The sequence below is a fragment of the Panthera onca genome, chromosome E3 (genome assembly GCF_046562875.1).
Source record: "Panthera onca isolate mPanOnc1 chromosome E3, mPanOnc1 haplotype 2, whole genome shotgun sequence".
In the NCBI taxonomy this organism is placed as follows: domain Eukaryota; kingdom Metazoa; phylum Chordata; class Mammalia; order Carnivora; family Felidae; genus Panthera; species Panthera onca.
In genome coordinates, this window is record NC_138354.1 from 19600529 (window position 1) to 19623645 (window position 23117).

The window sequence follows — 23117 nt, forward strand, 5'->3', positions numbered from 1 at the left end:
ACCTCGCAGAACATTTCCCAAAGAGGGCGGCAGAAGCCCCTCTCCTTCGCTGTCTTCCTGCTGCTGGACGTAGAACAGCCCTGCGGACCTTGGGGAAAGAAGCCATGCAGGTGGCACAGGACACGGAGAGACGGAGCCCGGTCCCCAGCCTCTCTGCAGCGTCCTACCAGTCCTCCACTGCTGACCTCTGGGCTTTCCTGGGAGGGGGAGCTGCTTCCGTCTGGCCTAAATCACTGCTATTTGAGGACTTCTGTCTCTGGTAACCCAGCCCAGTTCCAGCCCCAGGATGTTGCCATTGCAACATTGTAGTGAGCCCGTTGGGGTCCCTGGCTGAGATTTTTCTCAGGTTTCTCTCCAGGAGTAGAACCACCGGTCACTGAACGTGTCTGGTCTCTCTTCAGCAGTGCCAGGTTGCTGACCACAGTGACTGGACCTCTTTATAAATCCATTAGCAAGTGCTAGAAGATTCCGGTTTCTTCTTCCCCAGCCCTGAATCTGGGGAGGAGATGGGAAAGACTACTTATTTTAAAAGAATTTGCATTTCTTCTATGTTGAGAGGTTATTCATCCTTTTGATCAAAGGGATTGATCTCTTCTCAGGTGGTCATTTTATTTTATTTTAAAATGTTATTTATTTTTATGGATTTTATTATTTTTTAAAATAATTTTTAAAAGTTTATTTATTATTGAGAGAGAGAGAGAGAGTATAAGCTGGGGAGAAGCAGAGAGAGGGAGACACAGAATCTAAAGCAGGCTCCAGATTCTGAGCTTTCAGCACAGAGCCCGATATGGGGCTCGAACCCACAGACCCACAGACCTTAAGATCATGACCTGAGCCGAAGTCAGACACCTAACCAGTCAGCCACCTAGGTGTCCCTTAAGGATTTTATTTTTAAGCAATCTCTTACACCCAACATGGGTCTCTAACTCACAATCCAGAGATCAAGAGTCACACCCTCCACCAACTGAGCCAAACTGGCGCCCCTATTTTCTTTTCTTTTCTTTTCTTTTTTTTTTTTAAGATTTTTAAAAAACTTTTTTAAAGACTGATCTCTGCACCCAATGTGAGGCTTGAACTTACAACCCCAATATCAAGAGTCCCATGCTCTTCCCACTGAGCCAGCCAGGTGGCCTGTCAGGTGGTCTTTCTGAACTCACCCAAAAAAACCAAAAACAAAGCCAACAAACAGGGGTGCCTGGATGGCTCAGTAGGTTAAGCTTCTGACTTCGGCTCAGGGCACGACCTTGCAGTTCATGAGTTCAGGCTCCGCGTTGGGCTCTGTGCCGACAGCTCCGATCTTGGAGCCTACTTTGGATTCTGTGTCTCCCTCTCTCTCTGTCCCTCCCCAGTTCATGCTCTGTCTCTCTCTCAAAAATAAACATTAAAAAAAACAAAAAAAAACAAAAAAAACCACAACACTCTCCTGATGAAAAACCTTCAAAACTGGGGTGCCTGGGTGGCTTAGTCAGTTAGGCACCCGACTTCGACTCATGAGTTCGAGCCCTGACAGCTCAGGGCTCTGACAGCTCAGAGCCTGGAGCCTGCTTCGGATTCTCTCTGTCTCTCTGCCCCTCCCCTGCTCACGCTCTGTCTCAAAAATAAATAAACGTTAACAAATTTTTTTAAAAAACACCTTCAAAATTGTAGTAGGCCCTTACTCGTCACATGCGAAGCTTGGTACTTTTCGTGATCTCATTCATCCAAAGAGCACCTAGGAGGTAGGTGGTGTATTATTCCCATTCTCCAGAAGAGAAACAGAAGCACAGATTAGTGAACCCGCCCCAAGCCTCACAGCCACCGGGCGCAGAGCCAGATGGAAGGCCAGGTGTGCCTGATCTACGACAAGACCCGTGCTGCTCACGCTGGAACCTGCACACAAGTGAGCTGGGAAGCTTGTGGAAACACGTGGCGTCAGCAGTTCTGGGGTGCGGCCCGAGATGTTGCCGTTCTAACGAGCTCCTAGGGGTTGTGGCCGTGCTGGCCACACTTGGGGTAGCAGGATGCTGTTTTGCTTTTTTTTTCTATAGCCTCACAGCCTCCCATCTCCCCACCCCTGCCATTCCTTCCGGAAGCCCCCCCCCCCCCCCCGCACCACGGGACTGGCCATGTCCTCTGTGTGTCCCCACCTCAGTCCGGAACAGGGGTCTGGCTCAGCAGACTCTTCCTGCCCACCGATCTCTTTCTCCGGTGCTAAACTGTAAGCTCCTTGAAAATAAATACCCTATCTTGTTCTTCTCAAACATCCCTAGCTCGGGGTCTGATACCTAGTAGTTAGTTGCCTGACAAATGTTTGTTGAATGAACAACTTCCTCATCGCATGAGCCAGAAACCCGTGTCACTCTGGACACCTCTTAACCCCCATATCCTCTCCGTCACCCACAGCTGCCCTAGGTGGCTAAGAGCGACTCACGTCCCTCCATCCCACCGAGGCCTGCAGCCCGGTCTCCTGCTGCAGCCGCCTGACAAGTTCTGCCGCCCCTTTGGCCCCCTCCAACCCAAGGGCAGTGTAGCCAGTGTAGCCAGAAGGATCTTAAATGCAAATCCAATTTTAAAATGAAGGAAATGCTTCACGTGTCCTAGGCCCCAGGCCCAGCCTGGCCCCTGCCTGCTCCCTGGCCGGCCTCCCTCCCCTCACCGTCCTCCACGCTGCCCTCCTTTCAGATTCTTGTGTCCATTATGCTTCCTTCTGTGGCCTTTGCACAAGCTTTCCACTGCCTGGAAATGTTTTTTCTCCCCTCTTAGGAAGTCAGTGTTTGCCGCGCCCCCGTATCTGAGCTCAAGGATCACTTCCTCAGCAAGACTCTCAACCTCCCTGACCAGGTCAAATGCCCCTGTTATCAAGTCCTTGTCATACCCATACACCTGTCTTTGTTATTTATTTTATTTTATTTTATTTTATTTTATTTTATTTTATTTTATTTTATTTTATTTCATTTTATTTTATTTCATTTTATTTATTATTTATTCATTATTTAGTTTACTTATTTATTTATTTGAGGAGAGAGGAAGAGAGAGAGGGGGAGATAGAATCCCAAGCAGGCTCCGTGCTGTCAGCTTGGAGCCCAACGCAGGGCTTGAACCCACAAACTGTGAGATCATGACCTGAGCCGAAACCAAGAGTCAGACACTTAACTGACTGAGCCACCCAGGTGCCCCCAGATGTCATTTTTTTGTGGCACTTGTCATAGGTGAACTTTTCCCCAAGAAATTTCACATATATTTTCCAGACCAGTTTCCAAATCAGGTAGAGCAAAAAGTTGGGCTCCAGTTTAAACCAATAGACCTGTACAGACAGATTTATTTATCTGACCTAAAAGTAATTTTATTCCAGAAATCCATCAAATTGAAAAAGCCTGAGTCCAGGGATGAGCACAATGTTTTTTTCCATTTGGCAAAAACAATTAGCATAAAGATATTTGCCTTTATAACCAAAAAGTTTTATTTTCATTAATGTCCAGTGGTACTGTATTTGGATCACAGACTTTTTTAAAAATAATTTTTAGGGGCGCCTGGGTGGCTCAGTCGGTTGAGCGTCCGACTTCGGCTCAGGGCATGATCTCGCGGTTTTGTGAGTTCGAGCCCCGAGTCAGGCTGTGTGCTGACAGCTTGGAGCCTGGAACCTGTTTCGGATTCTGTGTCTCCTTCTCTCTCTGCCCCTCCCCCTTTTGTGCTGTGTCTCTATCAAAAATAAATGAATATAAAAAAAAATTAAAATAATTTTTAACTTTATTGGAGTTTAATTTACATGCCTAACCATTCACTCACTTGAACTGTAAAGTTCATGAGTCTTAGTAGATGTACACGGCCCAGATATGGTTCCCCAGGCCATTTGCATAATCTCCTCCCCCTGACCCCATTGTATGAATATACTATTCACCTGTTGGTGGACACTCGGGGCTTTTTCATTCTGGAGGCTATCATGAATAATGATTCTTTTAAAAAAATGTTTATTTATTTTGAGGTGGGGGAGGAGCAGAGAGAGAGAGGGAGAGAGAGAGAGAATCCTCAGCAGGCTCCATACCCGGCGCGGAGCCCAACGTGGGGCTCCATCCCACAACCACGAGATGGTGACCCAAGCCAAAATCAAGAGACAGACGCTCAACGGACTGAGCCACGCAGGGGCCCCAGTAATGCTTCTTATGTATATTTGCATACAGGGTGTTTTGTAGCGGCATGTTTTCAATTCTCCTAGGTGATCATCTCCGATGATACGTAGGAGTGGAGTATTGGGCAAATGTGTGTTTAATTTTGAAGGAAACTGCCGGTTTTCTAAAGTAGCTGTAGTATTTGCATTCCTACAAGTACCGTGTGAGGGTCTTAGTTGCTCCATATCATTTCCAGAACTTGGTGTGATCAGTTTTTCCTTTTTTAAAAAGCTGTTCTCACATAGTGATATTGTGGTCTTAATTTGTATTTTCCATAATGACTAACAATGTCATATACTTGTTGGCCATTCATGTATCTCTTGTGAAAGTCTGTAGAAATATATTGCCCATTTAAAAAATTGTGTTATTCTCTTTAGTTTTAAGAGTTGTTTATATATCGAAATATACGTCCCTTGTCAGATGCGTGCTTTGCAAATATTCTCTTTCAAACTGTGGCTTGCCTTTTCACAGGTGCGATTTTACATATGTATGGATATCTGTCTCCTCCAGATCAGCCTCCTGAGGGTAGGGACTCAATCTGCATTGTCTGACACCTGGCATAATGCCAGGAACATAGTAATGGTTTGTTGAGTAAATTCAGGGACCACAATCGGAAGTTCCTTTCTATCTCTTTCTTTCCCTTAGACCCTCAGGGGAGACCAGGCTTAAGGTTATAAAACACCCTTTTTTTCCAATTAGAATAATAAAGCTATTTTAATTACTATAAATCAGCATTTATGCCTAATATTTTCATTTTTGTCTCAGTGACCTATTCTTTTTTTTTAATTTATTATTTTTTTTTAATTTACATCCAAATTAGTTAGCATATAGTGCAACAATGATTTCAGGAGTAGATTCCTTAATGCCCCTTACCCATTTAGCCAATCCCCCCCTCACAACCCCTCCAGTAACCCTCTGTTTGTTCTCCATATTTAAGAGTCTCTTATGTTTTCCCCCTCCCTACCTATTTTTATATTATTTTTGCTTCCCTTCCCTTATGTTCATCTGTTTTGTATCTTAAAGTCCTCATATTAGTGAAGTCATATGATATTTGTCTTTCTCTGACTAATTTCGCTTAGCATAATACCCTCTAGTTCCATCCACATAGTTGCAAATGGCAAGATTTCATTCTTTTTGATTGCCGAGTAATACTCCACTGTGTGTGTGTGTGTGTGTGTGTGTGTGTGTGTGTGTGTACCACATCTTCTTTATCCATTCATCCATCAGTGGACATTTGGGCTCTTTCCATACTTTGGCTATTGTTGATATGCTGCTATAAACATTGGGGTGCATGTGTCCCTTCGAAACAGCCTACCTGTATCTCTTGGATAAATACCTAGTAGTGCAATGGCTGGGTCATAGGGTAGTTCTATTTTTAATTTTTTGAGGAGGCTCCATACTGTTTTCCAGAGTGGCTGCACCAGTTTGCATTCCCACCAGCAATGCAAAAGAGATCCTCTGTCTCCGCATCCTCGCCAACATCTGTTGTTGCCTGAGTTGTTCATGTTAGCCATTCTGACAGATGTGAGGTGGTATCTCATTGTGGTTTTGATTTGTATTTCCCTGATGATGAGTGACGGTGAGCATTTTTTCATGTGTCGGTTGGCCATCTGGATGTCTTCTCTGGAGAAGTGTCTATCTATGTCTTTTGCCCACTTATTCTCTGGATTATTTGTTTTTTGGGTGTTGAGTTTGAGAAGTTCTTTATAGATTTTGGATACTAACCCTTTATCTGATATGTCATTTGCAAATATCTTCTCCCATTCTGTCGGTTGCCTTTTAGTTTTGCTGACTGTTTCCTTCGCCGTGCAGAAGCTTTTTATTTTGATGAGGTCCCAGTAGTTCATTTTTGCTTTTGTTTCCCTTGCCTCTGGAGACATGTTGAGTAAGAAGTTGCTGCGGCCACGTTCCAAAAGGTTTTTTCCTGCTTTCTCCTCAAGGATTTTGATGGCTTCCTGTTTTACATTGAGGTCTTTCATCCATGTTGAGTTTATTTTTATGTATCGTGTAAGAAAGTGGTCCAGGTTCATTTTTCTGCATGTCGCTGTCCAGTTTTCCCAGCACCACTTGCGGAAAAGACTGTCTTTATTCCATTGGCTATTCTTTCCTGCTTTTTCAAAGATTAGTTGGCCATACATCTGTGCGTCCATTTCTGGGTTCTCTATTCTGTGCCATTGATCTGAGTGGCTGTTTTTATGCCAGTACCATAGTGTCTTGATAATTACAGCTTTGTAATACAGCTTGAAGTCCGGGATTGTGATGCCTCCTGCTTTGGTTTTCTTTTTCAAGATTGCTTTGGCTATTCGGGGTCTTTTCTGGTTCCATACAAATTTTAAGGTTGTTTTTTCTAGCTCTGTGAAGAATGCTGGTGTTATTTTGATAGGGATTGCATTGAATATGTAGATTGCTTTGGGTAGTATCAACATTTTAACAATATTTTTTCCTCCTATCCAGGAGCTTGGAATATTTTTCCATTTTTTGGTGTCTTCTTCAATGTGTTTCATAAGCTTTCTATAGTTTTCAGTGTACAGATTTTTACCTGCTTGGTTAGGTTTATTCCTAGGTATGCTTTTTGGTGCAATTGTAAATGGGATCGATTCCTTGATTTCTCTTTCTGTTGCTTCATTGTTGGTGTATAGGAATGCAACCGATTTCTGTGCATTAATTTTATATCTTGCAACTTTGCTGAATTGAAGGATCAGGTCTAGCAGTTTTTTGGTGGAATGTTTTGGGTTTTCCATATAGAGTATCATGTCGTCTACAAAGACTGAGGTCCCAGTCTTGGGACCTTGGGATGTCTTTTATTTCTTCGTGTTGTCTGCTTGCTGAGGCTAAGACTTCCAATACTGTGTTGAATAACAGTGGTGAGAGTGGACATCCCTGTCTTGTTCCTGACCTTAGGGGGAAAGCTCTCAGTTTTTCTGCATTGAGGACGGTATTAGTGTTGTGTCTTTCATATATGGCTTTTAGATCTCAAGGTCTGATCCTTCTATCCCTACTTTCTTGAGGTTTTTTTTTTTTTTATCAAGAAAGGATGTTATATTTTGTCAAATGCTTTCTCTGCATCTATTGAGAGGGTCATGTGGTTCTTGTCCTTTCTTTTATTGATGTGATGCATCACATTGATTGTTTTGCGGATATTGAACCAGCCCTGCATCCCAGGCATAAATCCCACTTGGTCGTGGTGAATAATTTTTTTAAATGTATTGTTGGATCTGGTTGGCTAATATCCTGTTGAGGATTTTTGCTTCCATGTTCATCAGAGAAATTGGTCTATAGTTCTCCTCTGTAGTGGGGTCTCTGTCTGGTTTTAGAATCCAGGTAATGTTGGCTTCATGGGAACAGTTTGGAAGTTTTCCTTACCTTTCTGTTTGTTGGAACAGTTTCAAGAGAATAGGTGTTAACTCTTCTTTAAATGTATGGTAGAATTCTCCTGGAAAGCCATCTCGTGCTGGACTCTTGTTTTTTGGGAGATTTTTGATTACTAATTTGATTTCTTTACTGTTATGGATCTGTTCAAACTTTCTATTTCTTCCTGTTTCAGTTTTGATAGTTTATATGTTTCTAGGAATTTTTTCAGTTCTTCCAGATTGCCCATTTTACTGGTGTGCTCATAATATTCTTTTATTCTTGTTCTTATTTCTGCTGTGCTGGTTGTGATCTCTCCTCTCTCCTTCTTGATTTTATTTATTTGGGTCCTTTCCTTTTTCTTTTTGATCAAAGTGGCTAGTGGTTTATCAATTTTGTTAATTCTTTCAAAGAACCAGCTTCTGGTTTCATTGATCTGTACTGGGGTTTTTTGGTTTCTGTGGCATTGATTTCTGCTCTAATCTTTATGATTTCCTGTCTTCTGCTGGTTTTGGTCAAATGGTTTCTGATAAGACCTCTTGGGGACCCCATGCTCTGCCCATGAGACTCTAGAATTTCACAAGAGCTTAGAGGTCAGCTTGGAAGACAGGTCTTGAAGCTACATTTGCGTGGAACTATATTAATTTTACATCGAGTGTACATTTATTACTGTAACTTGGAGACTGAGGCTGGGGCACTGAAGAACCATGCCAAGCTATCCTTTGGTGCCAGGGGCTCTGGTCTTTGAGTCCAATCCAGCAGCTAGGAGAATCCCAGATGAGACCACCAGAGGGTGCAAGGGCTTCAGTCTTGGTTGAAGGTGAAGAAAACCAGATGAAGACGGGCGCTTAGGGTCTGGGACGTTTCTTTCAGTGTCTACCAAGGAAGCTCAGGAGTTTACAGACAGCTGGCGTGGGGAATCCAAAAGATAGGGCCGGGGATGGGGCGGGTGGCGCGGGGGCGGGGGGGGGGGGGAGTGGAGGGGGCGGTGTTCAACTTTCAACATTCCTTCCACACTTCCTGAGCATGTATGAAGCTCCAACCGGACTAATTGCCAAGACTGAGAACTGATCGTTGGGATTTCTAGAGATAAGCTACTTCCAGAACATTTTAAGATTCCATTATCTCGTTTCATCTCGTTTGATAAGAAGTGTGCCCGGTGGGAGCTGCAGATAAGGAAGCCGAGATTCCGAGGGTTGGGCGACTTCAGCGGTTCGCTGCGACTCCCTGGGGGAACGCACCGGGTGCGGCGCGGGCCTGGGGGCCGTCCCCGGTTACCCCGGCGACCGGCCGGCAGTCACGTGACGGGGGAGCAGGCGGAGAAGCTGGAGAGGCGAGCACGGTCTACTGCCGGGCTTCTGTAGTCCGGCGGCGGTCACGTGTCCAGGGCTCGCGGGAGGTGGAGTTGGCCCCCGGGCTCCAGCGTCACATGACCGGCTCCGGAAAAACATGCCGGCGGCCGTGGTGCAGCGGCGGGGCTGAGCGACAGCGATTGCAGTGGGCTCCTAACAGGGGTGAGGGGTGGCTTCAGCCTGGGCGGGGCGGGGGGGGGAGAGGGGCGCGGGGAGGGGTCCGGGCCCTCCTCAGCCTGCTCCCGTCCCCGACGTCACTCGCGTTCCACTCGTCCTCTCCGCGCGCTGCGTCTGCCGGAACGGGGAGGCATGACAGGCAGGGCCTGGCTTCCATCCCAGCCGCGCTTTGTGCTTTCCGGCAAGCGCCTGCCGGTCTCTGGGCGCCCCTCCCTCGCCTGGGTTCCCTCCATCCTCTTTTCTCCAGCCTCCTCCCCTCGCAGGTGGGATCGTCGGTGGGACCGGAGCGCGGGCGGGCGAGGCCCCCCGGGACCATGTCCGGGTCCGACACCGCGCCCTTCCTCAGCCAGGCGGATGACACGGACGACGGGCCGGTGCCCGGCACCCCGGGGTTACCGGGGTCCATGGGGAACTCGAAGTCCGAGGATCCCGAGGTCCCGGACCGAGAGGGGCTGCAGCATATCACCGGCTTGTCTCCGGGCCATTCGGCTCTCATAGTGGCGGTGCTGTGCTACATCAACCTCCTCAACTACATGGACCGCTTCACCGTGGCTGGTACTGACTTCTGGGGGGAAGTCAGACTGGGGGAAGGGAAGGGGGTCCCGAAGGTGGGGCTGCCTCGTCGAGCCCATCTCGAGTCTTCTTCGCAGGCGTCCTTCCAGACATCGAGCAGTTCTTCGACATCGGAGACAGCAGCTCCGGCCTCATCCAGACCGGTGAGTGGAGGCCCCTCCTGGGCACACGGCAGCTTTTCTTCCTTTTTTGCCCCAAATGGGGTTACGTGCCGGCATGCCTGGGACCTTAATAGAGGTAGAGAAGCCAGACTTAGAGGAGATGGTCTTTATTTCTCTGTGGGTTGCCCTGTTCAGTTAGAACACCACATTTTAAAAGGCAGTTTAGTGTAATGGTTAAGACAGACCTGGGTTTAAATCTCAGCTTTCCACTTAGTGTGATGGTAGGCAAGGCCCTCAACCTCTCTAAGCCTTACTTTTCCTTGGTGAGAAGGAAAGAGTAGCAACCCAGAACACCTCAGAGGGCTAATGTGAGAATCAGATGTGATAATTAATGCTGTAAAGTGCGTGGTGCCGTGTCCGGAGGATGGTTGGCACCGAAAGATGGGGATGGAAGGCGGTGTCTGGAATGGGGAGAGTTGAGTTTTACTTGCTCAGAACGTTGTGGGAGAGGCAAAGCCAAGGCCAGATCCTCCTTTCCTTTCTTTTCCCCTTCATTCGTTTCTCAAACATTTCTGAGCACTTACTCTGTGCCAGGCCCTGGAGGGAGAGGCTGATAGCATACACAGAACTTGCCCAAGACCTTTTAGGCCCATTGTCTCCTAATCCTTCCATCAGTCAAAGAACAGGTGGTGGTATCATTTTATAGAAGAAGCAGGTAGTAGTCGCTATGTTTTTATAGGGAAACTGAGGCTTAGAGAATTCGGCCTTGCCCAGAGTCACACAAATGAGAGGAGAGGAGGAGTTTGAAACAAGACCTCGAAGGGTTCTTTGCTCCACTCCAGGCCAGTAAGGACTGAGAAGTATTTAAGGCAAAGTCTAGAGGAATGAGAACAGGATCACAGGCCAAGGTCTGCAAAGCTTTAAATTGTTGAGTTAGAGAAGAAGCAAGTCTTTGTCCGCTCCATTCGCTTTTTCGTTCAACACATGTTAATGAGCACCTTTTTTATGCAACGCCGTGTGTTCCACGGTGGAAACACAGGAGTGGTCATTATAGGCAAGGTCCTTGTCTTCACGGAGCTGACATTCTACTGGGAATGAGCGGGCCACCGTCCTGAAAAACCTAAGCTGATAACGAGGTCATTTTCTGTAGGCTTATTTTGTAAAAGAAAACGGAGTGACTGTGATCAAGAGAGATTGGATATGTGGGGGTTGGGAAGATGTCTGAGCTGGAGCCTAAAGGTTCTGTGAAGCTCAGGCGAGTGGAGAAGCGTTCCCAGTAGAGAGGACAGTGGGTGCCAAAGGTCCTAAGATGGTAATGAGCTTGGCAGTTGGGCCATTGGGATGCAGAGAAGGGAAAGTGGATGAGCATGAGGTTGGAGAGGTAGGGAGGGGTTAGATCAGATCGTGGGCCATGGTGTGGAGAGTGGATTTTGCTCTTGGCTGGATGGGAGTCAGCTGGGCCATCCATTCTACAGTGGAAGGTTTGAAAGATGTCAAAGAGGGGCCTGGACTTCTCTGGCAGGAAGCACCGATAGTTTCAGGGTTGGGAGTCATTCCTGAGCCCCCTTGCTCTCCCTGAGCTGGGGTCGGGGTGGGGAAGGGGTACCGGGGCTGGGCTGTGACTCTCTGCTTCTCCTCAGTGTTCATTTCCAGTTACATGGTGTTGGCACCTGTGTTTGGCTACCTGGGTGACAGGTACAATCGGAAGTATCTCATGTGCGGGGGCATTGCCTTCTGGTCCCTGGTGACACTGGGGTCGTCCTTCATCCCCAGAGAGGTGAGGCCCCATGCTGGCTCCTGTTTCTGCCCCACCCCCACCCCCCACCCATCAGTCTTTGCTGCCATCCTTTGGGGTCGTTGCAGACTGGGCCTGGGGAACTTATGCAGTTTCCTTGGTCCATGGCGTCTTCTCCTCCCTGCTTGCCTGAGTTAATCGGCCCACCCCATCTACTTCCCCTTTCTTCTAGAACATTCTTCTGTCATCCCCTTTCCCCCTAACCATTGACTGCTTACACTCCACACTTAAACACTCCCGCTTCTCTACCATGGGAAAGACCTTACCTGGACTGTCTGTCCTCTGTCTTCCTCTTCTGAGTCAGACTGCCCACAAGGTCCCCTTGACCGAGCTCCATCCTGGGTGAAGGAGCAGACAGGGAGAGGCTCTCACTTTGCTTGCACTTCCTCTCCTCCCACTCACCCCGGAACACTGCCGGCCAACCTACCCCCACCACTCCATTGCCAAAGTGACAGAAACCTTTTGGTTGCTAAATGTAGCTCCTGCTTCCTAATCCTGCTCTTGCTAGATCTCCTGGGAGCCTCTGGCTCTATTGACTCACTTCCTCCTTCCGGAAACTCTCTCCTAACTTCTGTGATGCCACTCTTGTGGTTTTCTTCCCGCCTCCTTGGCTGTTACTTCTTTGCTCCTTTGAAATCCCTTCTGTCTGTTCTTACTCTCTGCTCCTGGAACTCTGTCCTCAGCCTCGGGTACTGCATACTCTCCTTGGGTGACCATACCCTGTCCTTAGCTTCAGGTGTCTTTGATAGACGAATAAACTTCCGCCTCAGATCATTATTCACGATTGGAGTGTCTTGGATGGTAGAAATTAAGATTTATTCTACACCTGTGGGGGCACAAGATATTGAATAAAACTTGTATCGTCCCATCCTGGTGATAGTTGTATGAGCAAGTTATTGTTTTCCCCCTTTTCAGATGAGGAAACTGAGGCTCAGAGAGGTTAAGTTGCTTTCCCAAAGTCACAGCTAGTACGTAGTGGAGCCAGGATTCAAGCTCAGGTCTGTCCAGTTCAGGCCTCGCCCGCCATCCCCGCCACCTCTCCCGAGCCAGCTGGTGAAGGCGGGGTGCCACCTCCCCCATGTTTCGTTCCCCAGCAATTCTGGCTCCTCCTCCTGACCCGGGGCCTGGTGGGGGTCGGGGAGGCCAGTTACTCCACTATCGCGCCCACCCTCATCGCCGACCTCTTCGTGGCAGACCAGCGGAGTCGGATGCTTAGTGTGTTCTACTTTGCCATCCCGGTGGGCAGGTGCGTGGGCCTGGGGCCTGGGGGGGAGCACGGGAGGCAGGAGGGCCTGGCGTGGGGCACGGCTGACCGGCTATCCCCTCTCCTCTCCCATCCCCTTTCCCCAGTGGTCTGGGTTACATTGCAGGCTCCAAAGTGAAAGATATGGCCGGGGACTGGCACTGGGCTCTGCGGGTGAGTTTGGACACAGCCTGGGGGAAGGTCAGCGACATTGTCACTGCCCCTCCCTTTCCTACCTTCAGACATCCCCCCCCCCCCCGCCTTTTAAGGCAGCGCTCACTCTGCCAAGCCTGTGGGAAGCCATGTGCAGACAGAACTCTTGGCTGTGGGTGGTAGCAGCTCACTGTAAAACTGTAAGCTCCTGGATGGGACTCTATTGGCTCTCATAGTGGAAAGCCCCAGGGTGAGCGTCAGGTAAAGCTGGATCCAGGCCTCCCGCTCCGTCCTAGGAATTCGATCATCCTTTGTCTCAGTGCTGCTTTTCCTCTGTGTTAATTTCATTCTCAAGCAAGTGAAAGCTCCACGCATTTATCTTCCCATTTAGAAACCTCGCCACCCTGGATCCTTGAGCAATAAGTCCTGGATGGTGTCTGATTAGATGAGCACGGGTCACGTGCCTGCCACTGAAACAATCACCGAGGCCAGGGAGGTTCACACCACTCTTGTCGGCCAAGTCTGGGTTATAAGCCCTGCCCTGTTTGAACCCCATGGACTGAGAGGAGTGGGGGGAGTAGTTTCCCAAAAGGAAATTGGGGTGCTGTTACCGAAGAGGGAGCAGTTAGGCTTGCGGAAGCAGGGGGCCCCTACTGGCAGTTGCTCTGCCCTCCAAACGCACGTTCAGCTTCCTTGAGCACGTGGCTTACTGGGTGTTTGAGGTCTTGGGGCCTGAGTTGCCTTCACACACCCTCACTTTCTCCCATCCCAGGGGTGTGGAGGTGTCCCTGCCTGTCTGTGCCTGTCCTGAAGCCCACTCTTTCCCCAGGTGACACCAGGTCTAGGAGTGGTGGCTGTTCTGCTGCTGTTCCTGGTAGTCCGGGAGCCGCCACGGGGAGCTGTGGAACGCCACTCAGACTCACCACCCCTGAACCCCACCTCGTGGTGGGCAGATCTGAGGGCTCTGGCAAGGAAGTGAGTTTAGTTCCATTCTAACCCAACATCTGAGTTCCCCCAGGGAGGCCTCCGTATCTGTTCTGAGATTTACAGGAGCGTGGTCTTTGCTGCCAGCTGGCCCTCCCCCAAAGCCAGGTCACCACTGCCCCCTTGTGGCAGATGCTTGAATTACAGGCCCAGATCCTGGGCGCCAAGACAGCTTCCACACCCGTCTCCTAACCTTACTTTAAAAATAAGCTGGGGAGAGAGAGTAGAAGTCCCCTACCCTGGCACCTCAGTGGAGTCTGAGTTCCTTCTTCCCACCTGTCTTCAGTCCTAGTTTCATCCTCTCTTCCCTTGGCTTCACTGCTGTGGCCTTCGTCACGGGCTCCCTGGCTCTTTGGGCTCCTGCATTCTTGCTGCGTTCCCGTGTGGTCTTGGGGGAGACCCCACCCTGCCTTCCTGGAGACTCCTGCTCTTCCTCTGACAGGTACCCAGATGGGGGCTAGGCTAGGGGTGGCCTGCAGGTGGCAGGGGATGGAGCGGAGAGAGTCATTGATTCAGGGTCAGGCTACTTCTTCTCCCAGTCTCAGTTTTCCTGGCGGAGGAAATCGACGGCAGGATAATGCCTTCCTCTCAGAGCTCCATGAACCATAGAGTACCTGGATAGGCCTGGGGTCAGGGTGGCTGGGATGGAGCATCTTCTCCAGGCGGTGGGGGCGAGGCGAGGGGGCTCTGCAGGCAGAGGGACTGGCTCCCATGTCCCTCCCCCTGCCCCCAGCCTCATCTTTGGGCTCATCACCTGCCTGACCGGGGTCCTGGGTGTGGGCCTGGGCGTGGAGATCAGCCGCCGCCTCCGCCGTTCCAACCCCCGGGCTGACCCACTGGTCTGTGCTGCTGGCCTCTTGGGCTCCGCGCCCTTCCTCTTCCTGTCCCTTGCCTGTGCTCGTGGTAGCATCGTGGCCACCTATGTGAGTAGCCAGCAGGTGTCAGAAGGGGTGTTGTGGGTCTGGGGTGGTGGGACGGTGTGCCGGGGCAGGACTGGGGTTCATCAGCATAGTGGTTCAGAGACCACTTGAACCAGAAGGCCTGGTTTTGGACCTCAACTCTGGCTCTTCCCAGCTGTGCGACATTAGGCAAGTGAGTTAACCTCTCTGTGCTCAGTCTTAGCATCTGTAAAATGGGAATAAGAGCTTTGTCTCACGGGGGTGTCACGAGGATTAAGTTGAATGAGTTAATACGCGGGCCTGGTCCAGGGTCGTGTGTTTGCTCTTGTTGCGACGGGACCAACCCCCCCCCACCCTCCTCCATCTCCCCGCTTCCAACCCCCCCCCCCCCCAGATTTTCATCTTTATTGGAGAGACGCTGCTGTCCATGAACTGGGCCGTCGTGGCTGACATTCTGTTGGTGAGTAGGCGGGCCACTGCAGGGTTAGCCCAGAGGCTGTTGGGAGCAAGGAGTGGGGGGTGGAGGCCTCACTTGCCTTAATTGTGGCCTTCACCCCTTCTTCAAAACCCAGCCCCAGACTGAATTCAGAGTCAGCCCCAGATGGGCCGGGAGTCTGGGCATTCACCCCACTCACACCTCAGGGCTGGGGTTCACCTTTGACCTCAGCCTAGACTGAGCCTTGGCCCTGTCCTTGCCCTCTGCCTCCCGCCCCCCTTCTCCCCAGTATGTGGTGATCCCCACGCGACGGTCCACTGCCGAGGCCTTCCAGATCGTGCTGTCCCACCTGCTGGGCGATGCTGGGAGCCCCTACCTCGTTGGCCTGGTGAGCACCGCCCCTCGGCTGGACCCGGGGTGGGGATCGGGGGACCCTGCGTTCCTGGCATTGGCTGACAGCCCTTGGCCTCAGCTTGAGCTGACTTACAAGGTCTGACCCAGTTGGGTGTTCGTGTGCTCTGCGCCCGGCGCCCCTCACCTCGGAGCCTCAGCCAGGCGGGCAGGACTTCATTTTGGAAGATTCCGCAGCGAGGCCACGGGGCTTTCCCTGGTTCTCCAGACCACCCTTCTTTGCCAGCTCCCGACTCCTTTGTTCTTCCGCAGTCTGGGGGCTCCCTGTCCGTGACTCGTTCTCCTGGCTCTCCTTTTCTCGTCTCCCTGCAGATCTCCGACCGCCTCCGCCGGAGCTGGCCCCCCTCCTTCTTGTCCGAGTTCCGAGCCCTGCAGTTCTCCCTCATGCTCTGCGCCTTCGTCGGGGCTCTGGGCGGGGCAGCCTTCCTGGGCACTGCCATCTTCATTGAGGGTGACCGCCGGCAGGCTCAGCTGCACGTGCAGGGTCAGTGGGGGCCTTCCCTTTGTCCATCCCCGACTCCTTGCCCAACTTCATGATACCCCGTGCTCGTCCGTCCGTCCGTCTGCCCGGACCTGTGTCCCTGGCTTCTCTCAGCCCACGGTTCTTCCCCCATCCTGCTTTGGGTCCGGCTGTCCAACGAGCTGACGCTCCCCTGTGCCCGCAGCGCTGATGGCTCTGCCGCCCCGTGTCCACTTCCCACCGCCCGTCTGTCCCCTCCCTGGCTTTGTGTCTTTCCGTCCATCCAGCCCTGGCTCTGACCCCTCCCTTGGCAGGTCTGCTGCGTGAGGCAGGGCCCACAGATGACCGGATCGTGGTACCCCGGCGAGGCCGCTCCACCCGCGTCCCCGTGTCCAGCGTGCTCATCTGAGGGGCCATCGCTTGCCAGCGCGCATCCCTATCCCAGCTGGCCCTGGGCCCACCCCAGAAGGTGCCCGGGCCGAACCCTTGGACTGGCCCAGCTTCTAGGAACGGCCTCGGGCCGCGTTCCAGCTCCCATACACTACACAGGCAGCGGTCGGTCGGGGCAGGGGGGCGGTGGGTCCGGGAGGGGCCTTCCTCTCTCCTGGAGCAGCCCCAGGGGCTTGGTGCTATTTGTAACTGAATAAAATTTGTAGTCAGACCCCAAGTGCCTGCTCGAGTCTCTCTGGGCGTTAGTATCTCTGGCTGGCAGACCGCAGGGGATGCCCTCTAGCCCCAGGACTCCCGGGGCTAGAGGGTCACTCCTGTGGGGACCTTAGGCAAATCCCTGCTCTCCGGGGCCTGGCGAACAGCAGTGTGGGGTGAGCGAGCTCAGTATGACCGTGAGTCAGAACCGTGGTTCCCCTAGAGCCCGCCCCTCTTGGCAGGCTGGCCAGGGTGAGGTGGGGTGGGCACTGCCCTGTGCCCCTCAGCTCCCAGGGGCAGGGCCTCCCTCCTGGCTGCCTCCTTGAGCCACGGCTGTGGAGGCCGTGGCTGTGGGCTGGCCTGTCCGCGTCTTGCCCTTCTTCCCCTGGTAGGGCTCGCTCTGCGTCCTGGTGGCCAGCAGACCTGTCTCGAGGGCCTGCGGGTGGCCTCGCGGGCCTCCGCCTCCCCCTCCCCACTGGCTGGGTGGGGGTGGGAAGGGGGCGGGTGCAGCTGGCTGAGCCCGATGATTTCCTGCCCTCGCCCGGGCTCACCACAGCTTCCTGCCACAGGCGGGCAGGCGCTGAGGAGAAGCAGGCGCCTAGCCGAGCGGCAGGTAGGGCTGGGGCGCGCAGGGGCCGCGCCGCCGGGTGACTGGTGCCCCAGACTCCAGCCCGGACCCTGGCCGGACTGCACAGGGAGCAGGGGTCTTGCACGGTCGGCGCTGACCCGCCCCCCCCCCTACTCAGCCCAGAAAGGGGAAGGGGCCAGTGAGTCCCCAAGGAGGGCGCACTTGCCCCCCACCCCCACCCCCCAGTCGGGCTTCCAGGCTGTGCCCACCCGGCTCCCGCACCCCTGCTGGCCTGGCCCTCACCCCACCGCGGCTCGGCCCTTGAGGGGGTGTGCGGCGGGCAGCCGGGCCTGGTGCAAGCTCTCTCCCGCAGATGGAGGCGGTCGTCCTGATCCCCTACGTGCTGGGCCTCCTGCTGCTGCCGCTGCTGGCTGTGGTGCTGTGCGTGCGGTGCCGAGAGCTGCCAGGTGAGTGGGGGCTCGGCCCTCCTCTACCTCTCACTCTATCCCGACTGTCCCGAACTGTGCTTGCACGCGAGACCTGAGCCCCGTACTCCCAGCCTCTCCCCTCTTCACCCCGCTTCCTGCCTTACTGGCTTCTCTTCCCCAGGCTCCTATGACAATACGGCCTCTGACAGGTGAGTTGCCCATCGACCCTAGGTGGCTCCCTCAGTGCCCTGTGTGGCCCCGGGGAGGGGAGGGGAGGGGACTGGGATGGGAGCTGGGGTCTCTCCTGCCCTTACCTATCTGTGTCTCTCCTGCCAGCTTGGCCCCAAGTAGCATCGTGATCAAACGCCCTCGTGAGTACACGGAGGGTCCTCTCCCTCGGGTGTAGGGGAGGGGGTCCCCTGGCGTGTGAGAGAAAGCGTGCCTCTGTTCAGGTTCCCCCCCACGGTGGCTGCCCACATGGCTTTGATCTGAGCTGGGGATAGGAAGGGAGATGGGTGTCCTCAGGCTGGTGCAGGGCCCAGGGGGTTCACAGAATTAGCCTGTCCTTTGAGGCCTCGATGAGTATGGGGGCAAAATGTCTGGAGTCATTCCTTGAGCTTGGTCTCGTGTCCTCAGCCACACTCGCCACCTGGACACCAGCCACCTCCTATCCTCCTGTTACCTCCTACCCACCCTTGAGCCAGCCGGACCTGCTTCCCATCCCGTGAGTAGCATCCTCCCCTCCAAATCCCCCTTTTTACCCCCTCGCCTCTGAGGATTGGGGATCTCTTTCCCTGTTGCAACCCCTCTTGGTCCAGTGCCCCATCCCAGCATGACTTCTGACCTTTGACTCCCAGGAGGTCCCCACAGCCCCCTGGGGGCTCCCACCGCATGCCATCTTCCCGGCAGGACTCAGATGGTGGTAAGTGTGGAGCAGGGCTCAGGGGGCTGGGGCTGGGCAGAGGATAGACCCCGTGTGAGCTGACTCAGCCTCCCTCTTGCTCTCTCTCTGAAGCCAACAGTGTGGCGAGCTACGAGAACGAGGGTGCGTCTGGGGCCCCAGGTGCCCTGGTTGCAGGGAGGCTGGGGCCTGGGCTGGGCCCTGCTGATCGCTGTGTCGTTACCTCAGAGCCCGCCTGTGAGGACGACGATGAAGATGAGGAGGAGGATTATCCCAACGAGGGCTACTTGTGAGTGGCCAGGTGGGGGGGTGGGAGCTCCAGCTGGGGGTCCTTACTCACCTGCCCCTTGACTTGTCCTCAGGGAGGTGCTTCCTGACAGCATGCCAGCGACAGGCACTGCTGTCCCACCGGCTCCCGCGCCCAGCAACCCCGGCCTCCGAGACAGCGCCTTCTCCAGTGAGTTGGCCATTTCTGACACTCTGCGTTGCGGCCTGTCCGCTCTTCCCTCTCCTGTTATTTCTTTGATGCTTGCTGCCCCTCCGCATTCTCTCTCCTCTCTTTCTAGAACACCTGTCCCTCAGGGCGGGCTTCCACTCTGATCTGCTGGTTTCCTTACTTTTTCTATCCTCTTTTCTATTTCTTTGTCTTTCCCTTTTATCGTCTGTGAGATTTCTCCAACTTCACTATTCTTTGAGACTCTGTTCATCTGAAAGCTCTTTTCTTGGTCTCTGGTGTTCCTTTTTCATAGCCTTCTGTTCTTGTTTCACAGAGACAATACCATCTCGTACATTTTTAAAGATATTGATTATAGATTGTCTTCTTTGAGGGTTTTTTTGGGAAGTTTTCTTCTGCTTCCGGCATCATTTTGGTTTCCTTTGAGCTGCTTTTCTCCCTTCGTGTTCGTCTCACGTTGCCTGTTAGAGGCTTCCTTCCATGTTTGGTGACCTTCCATTTTCTGTCGCTCTCCTCACTTTCCGTACCTGTTCCGGGCCATTCCTTCTACACCCTGACTTCGTGAGCGAGCTCGATTCCCAACTCCCCACCTCCCCTGAGCTCATTTATTCATCCATCCCTCACTTACTCGCCGTGTTTACTGGGTGCCTCTGATAAAACAGCTCACGAGATAGTGTCATGATAAAGGAGCTCAGCTTGTCAGGGACCTCCTACGTGCCTTTCTGAGAGCATTTCGTGTATCAACTCATTAAACCTCAGGATCCCCAGGTGCTCTTGAGCCCATCTCTTCCCTTCCTGCACCTCGGTTGTCCTGACTGTACGACAGGAGGGATCACGTATCTCATAGACACTTGGCGGCCCTGTTCAGATATTCTCGGCTTTAGTTCTCACTGTGCTCCTGGGAGGTGGGTGCCGCCCCTCGCCTATTCTACAGATGAGAACACCGAGGCCCAGAGAGGCTAGGTGGCTTGTGTGAGGCTACACGACTGTCATTGTGGGAGCTGGGTTTGCACCTGGGCTCTCTGGCTCCAAAGCCTACCTCGTCCACGGCCTCGTGGAGAAACAAGTCAGCGTGAAGGGACAAGATAGGTGGGAGGCACCCGGGTGGCTCAGTCACTTAGGCGTCCGACTCTTGATCCCGTCTCAGGTCTTGATCTCGGGGTCGTGAGTTCAGGTCCCACGTTGGGCTCCATAAGATGGCGCCGACGGCTCCAGGTGCCGGAAGACACCAGGATGGGAGTGGGGGTCAGGGCAGGCCTGGCCGACGGGGCCCGTGGGGCGACAGCACCTGACTCGGCACCCCACAAGCGTTGTCTCACACGGGCCACCCAGCGCCATGGCTCCGAGCTGCTCTCTGTCCCTGCCCCCAGCCTGGCCGACATGCTGTCTGTTCTCCCCCACACTTCCACTCCCTCTCATCCGCTCTGGGCACGTTGCCCTACTTCTCTCCATCACCAGGGCCTCTGCGGGACCCCCTGGGGCTGGCTGCAGGGAGGCCTCTGGGGTCTGTGCTCGGGGCTCTGGGTGACAGTGCTGGGGGCCCTGCTTCTCCTGCAGTGGAGTCGGGGGAGGATTACGTGAACGTCCCCGAGAGCGAGGAGAGTGCAGACGTGTCTCTGGGTGAGTGGCCGGTGCCCCCTAGGGTCCCCCTTCCCTCCCCCACCCTCACTGCTGTGGCCCTCTTTCTGAGTGTCCTGTTCTCTCACCCTCCACGTGGCCGTCCCCCCTTCTGATCTGTCCCTGCAGATGGGAGCCGGGAGTACGTGAATGTGTCCCAGGAGCTGCCACCCGTGGCTAGGACCGAGCCTGGTGTGTGCTGGGATGGGAGGTGGCAGGAGCTTGGGGTAATGTGAAAGGTAATGTGCCCGGGGCAGGAGGGACGGTCTGTGAGCTTAAGACTGATCTCTTTCCCCTTCCAGCCATCCTGAGCTCCCAGAACGACGACGAGGAAGAGGGAGCTCCAGATTATGAGAATCTGCAGGGGCTTAACTGAGGGTCCGGTGAGAGGCCCTGCCCACCCTTCCGCGGCCCCTCAGCCCTATCCTCCGACTCCTTCGGGGACCCCTCGGACCCCCACTGACCTCCTGACATTGCAACCCCTCCCTCTCCCTGTCCTGTTGTTTCAGCGTGAGGCCATGCCTGTCCTCGAACCAGCCTTGCTCGGGAGTGCCGAGCTGGGCAGCTGGCAGTGGCTCTGGGGGGCCCTACTAGGCACCCGACCCTGACTGCAGCCTGAGAACAGCCTGAGAATCTCCCCCCTTAACTTATTGTCACTTTGGGGTCCAGTCTGTGTGCCCCCAACACTCTGCACCTTCTGACACAGCCTGAGAATGAACTACCCTGGCCCCGGCCCTGTTCGGTGGTAGAATAAAGGCTGGTGTGGTCTGTAGCACTCTTGCCTTTGGGGGGCCCGTGGGGGGGAGTCCGAGTGAGAGTGGGCTTGCCTGGGCGCCCGTGTGGGAGTTGTCTGTGTGCACGCATATGTGTGTGTGTGTGTGTGTGTGTGTGTGTGTGTGTGTGTGTGTGTCTGGGGGTCTCCATCCTCCCTGGGCCGCCGTGCTCCTGAGGGTCCTCACCAGCCTTTGGGAGTGACCAAATGGTGCCTGGGGCACGGCGCTTCGGCGTGAGGCAAGTCCGACCCAGACTGGACCTTCTGGGCTTCGAGGCTTCGATGCATCTCCCCCAACGCAATAGTCCACCGGACCCACGGCAGACGATGGCTGGGATGATGGGAGGGCAGGGCATGGGGAACCTTGGGTGCAGAGTGACCTTCGAGAGCAAGACTGCTTCCTGCCGGCCCTCATTTTCTCCATCTTTAAAGCAAGGGGGTGGACTTAACCCCAAGCAACTGAAAGGTAATGTGCGATGCAGCCTTTTCGGACTCGGGTGTGCAGATGACTCACTGGGAGGTCTTGCGAAAATGCAGATTCCGAATGAGTAGGTCTGGGATGGGGCCCGAGAGTCTGCATTTCAGAGAAACTACCAGATGCTTCTGATAGCGCTCTTCCGAGAACCAGACTTCGAGCACCTTCTGGTGGATGCCCTGGTCATTGTGATTGGCTCTGGTCTGGGCACGTGACGTAATCTGGGCCACCGAGGACCAGCCCTGAGACTTGGGCCGGAAGTGACCGGAAGGAGAAGCTCTTTTTGCTCCATGGCAGTTGGTAAACTGGAAGAATATATTCCTGGCACTACTTGGCGAGCCTGCCCAAGAACGAAGTCCACGTGGAGGAGAGAATGGCCTCGAGGTGGACAGGGTGTCGGAATCTCTGGGTCCAGTCACATCTGAAGCGAGACACCCCCCTCAGACTTCCCAGTTACATGGGCCAATAAATTACCCGTTGTCTTCACCCGGCTTGACTTGGGATTTCTGTTGCACACGCCAAGGTAGCCCTGAGTGATGCACACAGTTGTTGGCGTCCTTTGTGGGCTCCAAAGGCAATAGTGACAGCTTCCCTTCAAGCATGCGCCGTGTTTCCACGCTTCCCTCGTTCGATCGCTGCCGTTCCCCTGTGGTCAGTTACTGTGGGTATCCCCATTCGCAGGTGAGGAAGCAGGCCCAGAGAGGAGAAGCGATTTGCCCAAAGGCACACAGCCAAAGTGACAAGTCTGGGATTCGATCCTGGGCTTTGGCCTCTGGAGTCACTGCTGCCAATGTCCTTGCTCTGGGTGTTGTGCAAAGTGTCGGGTGCTCTACAAGGGAAGCGTGTGAGAGGCCCGATTGGAGAAATGGGGGAGGGAGGCTTAGAGAGAGCGTTGGACAGGCTGGATGTCAACAGGGAGAGTTTATCTGGAGGAAATAGACGAGAAGAGGCACCTTTGTGCCTGGGCCAAGGAACAGAAAGTTTATCACAAAGCTATGCTGGTGCAAGCACCCTGGAGAACGATCTAGCAACATCAGTAAGGCTGAAGATGGTGTGTCCCTTTATCTGGCAAACTCTCGGGTATAAACCCAGAGCAGCTGGCACACGGGCTCAGGGGGCGGGCACCTGGGGCTCGGGGCAGCCTTGCAATGGCCAACAGCTGGCAACGGGAGGGGCCGTG

At 53.4% G+C, this 23117-nt stretch overlaps 2 protein-coding genes across 7 annotated transcripts; both read left to right on the forward strand.

The window, feature by feature from the left end:
• Nucleotides 1–8877: 8877 nt before the first annotated feature.
• Nucleotides 8878–16738, forward strand: SPNS1 (SPNS lysolipid transporter 1, lysophospholipid). Of its 4 annotated transcripts, none has more exons than XM_060648826.3 (13): nucleotides 8878–9007; nucleotides 9286–9577; nucleotides 9673–9738; nucleotides 11337–11473; nucleotides 12586–12737; nucleotides 12842–12908; nucleotides 13717–13862; nucleotides 14158–14313; nucleotides 14605–14794; nucleotides 15165–15230; nucleotides 15496–15594; nucleotides 15930–16101; nucleotides 16392–16738. In XM_060648826.3, exons 2-13 carry the CDS (start codon nucleotides 9337–9339, stop codon nucleotides 16484–16486), a joined length of 1587 nt encoding a protein of 528 aa, XP_060504809.1. In that variant the 5' UTR covers nucleotides 8878–9007; nucleotides 9286–9336; the 3' UTR covers nucleotides 16487–16738. The 4 variants fall into 4 exon arrangements, with proteins under 4 accessions (XP_060504809.1, XP_060504811.1, XP_060504810.1 ...); XM_060648828.3 differs by having other exon boundaries at nucleotides 8885–9007; nucleotides 9369–9577; XM_060648827.3 differs by having other exon boundaries at nucleotides 8926–9007; nucleotides 9270–9577.
• Nucleotides 16739–17148: 410 nt separating this feature from the next.
• LAT (linker for activation of T cells) lies at nucleotides 17149–22423 on the forward strand. Of its 3 annotated transcripts, XM_060648831.3 has the most exons (13): nucleotides 17157–17335; nucleotides 17664–17757; nucleotides 17900–17927; nucleotides 18055–18089; nucleotides 18355–18442; nucleotides 18576–18640; nucleotides 18734–18763; nucleotides 18848–18908; nucleotides 18982–19076; nucleotides 20631–20693; nucleotides 20820–20882; nucleotides 20993–21073; nucleotides 21200–22423. In XM_060648831.3, the coding sequence occupies exons 1-12, from the start codon at nucleotides 17246–17248 to the stop codon at nucleotides 21064–21066; spliced, it is 786 nt and encodes a 261-aa protein (XP_060504814.1). In that variant the 5' UTR covers nucleotides 17157–17245; the 3' UTR covers nucleotides 21067–21073; nucleotides 21200–22423. The 3 variants fall into 3 exon arrangements, with proteins under 3 accessions (XP_081647848.1, XP_060504813.1, XP_060504814.1); XM_060648830.3 differs by having other exon boundaries at nucleotides 17150–17335; nucleotides 18734–18908; XM_081791722.1 differs by having other exon boundaries at nucleotides 17149–17335; nucleotides 18734–18908; nucleotides 20993–22423.
• The last annotated feature ends 694 nt before the right edge of the window (nucleotides 22424–23117 follow it).

Coding starts and splice junctions, on each gene's coding strand:
- SPNS1 (XM_060648826.3), top strand. CDS start 9,337: ATGTCCGGGTCCGACACCGCGCCCTTCCTCAGCCAGGCGGATGACACG. Junction 11,474..12,585: donor CGTCCTTCATCCCCAGAGAG/GTGAGGCCCCAT, acceptor TTCGTTCCCCAG/CAATTCTGGCTCCTCCTCCT. Junction 12,738..12,841: donor TTTGCCATCCCGGTGGGCAG/GTGCGTGGGCCT, acceptor CCCTTTCCCCAG/TGGTCTGGGTTACATTGCAG.
- LAT (XM_081791722.1), top strand. CDS start 17,246: ATGATTTCCTGCCCTCGCCCGGGCTCACCACAGCTTCCTGCCACAGGC. Junction 17,336..17,663: donor GGCGCCTAGCCGAGCGGCAG/GTAGGGCTGGGG, acceptor TCTCTCCCGCAG/ATGGAGGCGGTCGTCCTGAT. Junction 17,928..18,054: donor GACAATACGGCCTCTGACAG/GTGAGTTGCCCA, acceptor CTCTCCTGCCAG/CTTGGCCCCAAGTAGCATCG.